Below are 6,196 nucleotides of genomic sequence, written 5' to 3'. Positions count from 1 at the left end.
GCATTCCAGTCTGGGTGACAGAGTGAGACTCCAACTAAAAAAAAAAAAAAAATTATTTTAGATTCAGGGGTACACATGCATGTTCATCACATGGACATACTGTGTAGTAGTAGGGTGTGTCTCTGATTGTCCATTCCCTAGATAGTGACATTGTGCCCCGTAGGTAGTTTCTGAACCCTAACCCTTCATCCCCACCTCTCTAATTATTTGTGTCCCCAATGTTTATTATTTCCATCTTTGTGACTTTGTATTTTAGCTGCCACATAGGAGTGAGAGCGTGCAGTGTTTGGTTTTCTGTTTCTGAGTGAATTTATTTAGGATGATAATCCTAACTCCTGGCCTCAAGCAATGGATTTTAGCTCTTTTATACTCTCTTGATAAGGACATTTATAGAATTGATTACAGTCCTCTAGACATGGTCCAAGACTCTGTTTCAGCTCAGTGATATGCCTACCTTCTTGGATGTGAACACTGTTTTGGAGCCCCTGTGCTTTATTGAATTTGAAGTCAACCAAACTTGTAGGTTATTTTTGGATTAATTGTTTATGCCATGTCACCTTTTCATGCACTTAGAAACTGATTTTTAAAAATCCTGCTGGGCTCGGTGGCTCAACCTGTAATCCCACGCTTTGGGAGGCTGAGGTAAGTGGATTGCCTGAGCCCGCGGGTTTGAGACTCGCTTGGGCAACTTGACAAGACCTCATCTGTACAATAAATAAAAAAATTAGCTGGATGTGGTAGTGCACGCCTGTAGTTCCAGCTACTTGGAAAGCTGAGGCAGAAGGATCGCCAGAGCCCAGCAGGTTGAGGCTATGGTGGCTGGGAGCGGTCACTGCACTCCAGTTTGGGCGAAAGATTGAGACTCCAACTCAAAAAAAATAAAAATAAAAAATAAAATAAAATCCTAACTATAGAACTTTAAATATATCCCCATATGTTCTATTTAGTTGATTTGAGAAAACAGAATTTTGAATTTGTCTTCAATTAGATTAGCAATCCCTTTCAGTGTTATGTCATCTACAGATTTGTTAAATATGTTCTTTGAATTATCTAAGTCATTGATGAAGTTGTTGAATAGTTTAGATCCAAAGACAGGGTCCTCTGATACACCATTGGAGACTTGTGTTTTAACTCCATCCAGTACTCTATGGGTTTGGATAGGCAAACCAACTTTGAATAACCTAATTGTAAAATCATCTAGTTCAGCCGGGCTCGGTGCCTCAGCCTGTAATCCTGCACCTTTGGGAGGCTGAGGTGAGTGGATTGCCTGAGCCCGCGGGTTTGAGACCCGCCTGGGCAGGTGAGACCTCATCTCTACAATAAAATTAAAAAATTAGCCAGGCGTGGTAGTGCGCGCCTGTAATTCTGGCTACTCGGAAGGCTGAGGCGGAAGGATCGCCAAAGTTCAGCAGGTCGAGGCTGTGGTGACTGGGAGTGGCCACTTCACTCCAGTCTGGGCGACAGAGTGAGAGTCCAACTCAAAAAAAAAAAAAAAAAAAAAAAATCATCTAGTTCACTTTTTCTGCATGTTTTATTAGAATTTAAGTTTCATGAGAATAGAAGAACTCTGTCTCTTGTTCTCTCATGTATCCCAAACGTCTAGAACAGGAATCAAAACATAGTTAATGTTCAATAAATGGCTTTGAGTGAATAAATGAAGGATACATATGAAGATTTTGTTAGCTGCCTTGCTGAAAACAGCATACATTGTCTTCATGGAATTCCTCCTTATTGCAAAATGAAACTAATTTATGCCAACAACATACTGTTTGGCTTTTTTGCAGAAAAGGAAGTAAATGAGCTGATGGAAGAGCTTTTTGAAACTGTGAGTAGTGATCCTCAAGGAGAACTGGGATAATAAAAGTAGATTCTTCAGCAAGATCTGTCCTTTCTTCCTTGGGATCCTTCTGTCTAGAAGGATGGTCTGACCAAACCAATTCTCCTTTTGTCTACTTGGACAGAGTGTTATGACCTGGGAATTTTGCTAACTAGTAGGCTCTTGATTCTCCATATGTAGGTTATTCTTTGTAAAACTTTCCTTGCAAAATTTTGATGGCCTCTTTTATCATTTGGTGTGTCCTTATAGATTGTCAGGTGGTGTCAGACTAGTCTGAGTGCACATAATTACCTTTTTCATAAATTTGTCTCTTGAAAGTTATTTTTATTGAACAGATTGATCATTTTGGGTTATTCATGCTGTGTCCTTTCCATTACAAGTTGGCTGGTTGAGAGACTTTTTTCTTAGCGTAATAGTCATCCCGAGTGTAGGGCTTTGGGAGTACTGAAGTAAGAAAAGTTCTAATGTGAACTGTTTTGGGGTGCCAGAATTGTTAAAGTCCAGTAATCTATAGTCTTTGCTTTGACTTCTTGCTGATGGAGTGATTTTCTTTCTGTGTTTTTTGTGTTCTTTTTTTTTTTTTTGAGTCAGAGGCTGTCACCCAGGCTGGAGTACAGTGTCATGCTCATGGCCACTACAGACTTGATCTGCTAGGCTCAGGCGATCCTTCCGCTGATCCTTCCGCTTCCAAGTCGCTGGAACTAAGGGCATGCACCACCATGCCCAGCTAATTTTTTGATTTATTGTAGAGATGAGATCTTGCCAAGTTGCCCAGGCTTGTCTCAAACCTGTGTACTCAGGCAGTCCTCTCACCTTGGCCTCCAAAGTGCTGAAATAATAGATGTGAGCCGCTGCACCTGGCCTGTAGTGATTTTCATAGGCCTATTCCTTGGGCAAATGTTCCTTTTCCTTGGTCCACAGTTCCAGGATGAGATGAGATTCTCCAAGGTAGAAGATAACGGCCCTGAAGAGGAGGAATGCGTGACTGAATCTCGGCCTACCTTTAACACCCCTGAAGGCCTACGGTAGGCTAGCTGAAGGCCTTGAGGAAATGTTCTAAAAAGTTTTTCAGAAATTGCAATTAACAGTTTTTCATCCCCAACCAGCTTCTGTTACTAATGTAAGGATGCAGAGCTTTTTGAGCAATTAGGTGTGAAGTGCAATGTCTCCTTGTTACGGGATAGTGCAGCTATAGACCAAGCTGTATCTGTTTGGGAAGGGAGAAAAAACAGTAGCTGGCATCCATAGCAGCTTCTCCAGGTGAGCGGTGCTGGAGAGGTGTGTAGGACTCCATGCGTCAGCCACAGAACCTATCCCAAATTGTAGTGTGAAGTATGTTGTTCTCCTTATTGTCCATTAATATCTGCTTGATGCTACTGAAAATTCGTTAGTCATCTAGGCATTAGTTGAGCAAACCCCAAAGCACCTCTATCAAGGAATCTGAAACATATGTACTGACCTGTTTACATGAAGTTGGCATTTCTGTTGCACCATCTGGAAAGAAGAGGCTTTAATTTTTTTCCTTTACTTTCGTGGTGGGTTTGCATCTGTACTCTATTGCTGTCCATTGTGAGTAGCAGCAAACAATCATTTGATGAATGGCTGGAGGTCAGATGCGGTTTGTACCATAGGTGGAACCAAACAAAGTGAACAGACTCATGGCCTCTAATTAGTCCTGTGTTTTAATTTTACAGCATTAGTAAGTAGATCCATCTGATTGGGATCCATCGGAAAGCTAGGCATTCCAATTTGTGAGAGAGACAAGATATACCAACCTATATATAAGCACTAGCAATACCACTCATACTCCATTACAACAAATACCACTACAGCAAAACATGTCAAGTTTACAAAGAGTCAGTATTTGACCCACTTATTTCAAGTTGTAGTTCTTAGAACAAAATTTTGGTATAGCAGAGTGGAACCATTTGTCCTGGCAACTTATAATGGGATTTGATTCATAAACATCTTTCGGTTCCACCACTCAACTCTGTATAACCTTTTAAAGTTCGTGTTAGAATTCAGTTACCTTCTGATGGTCAATGAAATATAATCATGTATCATTCAGCCATGAGGATACATTCTGAGAAATGTGTTGTTAAGTGATTCGCACCCAGCCAGAAGTTTAATATTTATACTAACTTTCACTTGAACTGTCATGTATTTTAGTATATCCCTTTCCTGCTTTATGTTGGAGGGTCTTTGACTTGTTACAAAATGAAGGCAGGGCAACCTGAATGGACAGGAAAACAGGACAAACTGGACCTGCTAAATTAGAGAACAAATACAAATGATGAGTTCCCACTAGCTCCTTGGCTGCTTTGTCATCCAGAAGTTTCTCTGTTTTAGACTTTTGTTAGATTTCCTCTTCATGTGTATATTGTTTAGAGGAGTAATTACTAGAAGAATGGTGTGAGGGATAATACACAATCATCTTATTTGAATCTATGCTGACCACTTCGGGAAAAGATGAAGATAAGACTGGGAGTTTGACTGTTGGCTAAAGTGGGTTTTGGGGATTAATAGTAGGCTCTCTTAGCTCACTATGAGATGAAAATGGATGTGTTGTGGACCTAGGGAAATAGTCAAATTCAGTCATCTCCCTGTTGGGGATAGGTTTGAGGAACCACTGGCCAATGTACTAAATGAACAACATCGGACAGTGAAGGAGCTATGTGAACTGTTGAAAATGAAGAAATCTTCAGCCAAACAGCAGCAGGAGGTGAAGGTTAAGCCCCAAAGTGAGAAAATTCATCAGACTCTGATTCTAGATGCAGCACAGAGAAGGAGACTTGAGCAGCAGATGCAGCAGGTAAGACACTTTTCTTGATCATGTTAATTTGTAGCTTTATAAAAGTCAGAGATAGGTATCTTACTACCTGTTAAACCATGGACCATAGGATTTTCACATCAGTTAGGACCTTGAGAGGTGATCAAGTTCACGCCTTAACGCTCAGGCAAGAAAGCACACAAAGACCCTAATAGTATTCAGAATTACTGATTTCTAAGAGTCCAATGTGATCCATTATGAAATTTAGCAGCCTTCACCACTAGAAAGCATTTTTTTCTTTTTTCTAATTATCAGTTCCTCTGGTTTGAGGTTAAACTTTCTCTGTGGTTCTTTCATTTTTCTCAAGGGAACATGTCTGAGAAGTTTATGCCAAGATCCTATGTTCTCCAGAAGCAAAATAGGTGTGATAAAGTTGTAAACAACTTGCCTCATTAGTACAGTAGGCAGCACATCAATCTTATAATGTTGGAAGCATCTTAGTAAACCCTCTCTGGGCCTGAGCACGGTGACTTATCTGTAATCCCAGCACCTTGGGAGGTGGAGGCCAGAGAATTCCCTGAGCCCACGGGTTTAGGACCAGCCTGGGCAACATGACAAGACCTCGTCTCTGCAATCAGTCAAAAAATTAGGCAGGCGTGGTGGTACATGCCTGTAGTTCTAGCTACTTGGAAGGCTGAGGCGGAAGGATCCCAGAAGGTCAAGGCTGCGGTGGCTGTGAGTATGCCACTGCACTCTAGTCTGGGCGACAGAGTTAGACTCCAATTCAAAAGAAAAAAACTCTCTCTGGGGTCCTGAGATAGCAACATCATAACATGTCACTCTACTATTTTCTTTCCCTCCCCAGCACGTTCAGCTGTTGACGCAAATCTACCTTCTCACCACCTCAAACCCCAGTCTCGATTCTGAAGCCAGTACCACCAGGATATTTCTTGTAAGGTTCCAAATATCCCTAACTCTAAAGGCTTGAGTATGAAATTAGCTTGACAAGTCATTTCTCAGTTATTCACTGATATTCATCTCCATTTGTTCATCCCTCTTGAATGTTTTTAGCTATGATCTCTTTCTCTTCTGGTTTTCTATGTTTGCTGAAAGAGCATAAGCCACGAATTCTCATGAATAGATAGAGAGTGTATTCCATTTTCTTAATATTGTCCTGATATTTTTTATTGTGTTCTCATCCTCATCTTTAGATCACTCTGACTTCTTAGGTTTTGGTACTGCTATTTGTTTTATAAATGTCAAATTCATTGCACTCACATTAGAGTAAATATTAGTGTCTCATATGTAGAATTAACTTTGAATATGACAGTTGGAAGTGTTTTAGAGGAAGAATTTTTAAATTTGAAATGTTAAACTATAAAAATTGCCATGCTCGGTGGCTCAGCCTGTAATCCCAGCACTTTGGGAAGTGGAGGTAAGAGGATTGCCTAAGCTCAGGAGTTCAAGGCCAGCCTAGGCAACTCGGTGAGACCTCGTCTCTACAGTAAATGAAAAAATTAGCTGGGCATGGTGGCGCATGCTTATAGTTCCAGCTACTTGGAAGTCTGAGGCAGAAGGATCGCCTGAGC

The 6,196-nt window shown here is 40.9% G+C and overlaps 1 protein-coding gene across 1 annotated transcript in view; it reads left to right on the top strand.

The window, feature by feature from the left end:
• The window catches only part of LOC103275844 (GON-4-like protein), a 134,355-nt gene that overhangs the window by 29,931 nt on the left and 98,228 nt on the right, over positions 1 to 6,196 (top strand). Inside the window, 2 exon segments of the mRNA XM_021706566.1 lie at positions 1,785 to 1,825; positions 2,759 to 2,862. Coding sequence (XP_021562241.1) covers positions 1,805 to 1,825; positions 2,759 to 2,862 — 125 coding nt within the window. The 5' untranslated portion in view covers positions 1,785 to 1,804.

The sequence above is a fragment of the Carlito syrichta genome, unplaced genomic scaffold (genome assembly GCF_000164805.1).
Source record: "Carlito syrichta isolate Samal-C Ts95f unplaced genomic scaffold, Tarsius_syrichta-2.0.1 Scaffold315800, whole genome shotgun sequence".
Classification (NCBI taxonomy): Eukaryota; Metazoa; Chordata; class Mammalia; order Primates; family Tarsiidae; genus Carlito; species Carlito syrichta.
The sequence above is the reverse complement of the archived record's forward strand: the minus strand, read 5'-3'. Positions and strand labels throughout refer to the sequence as shown.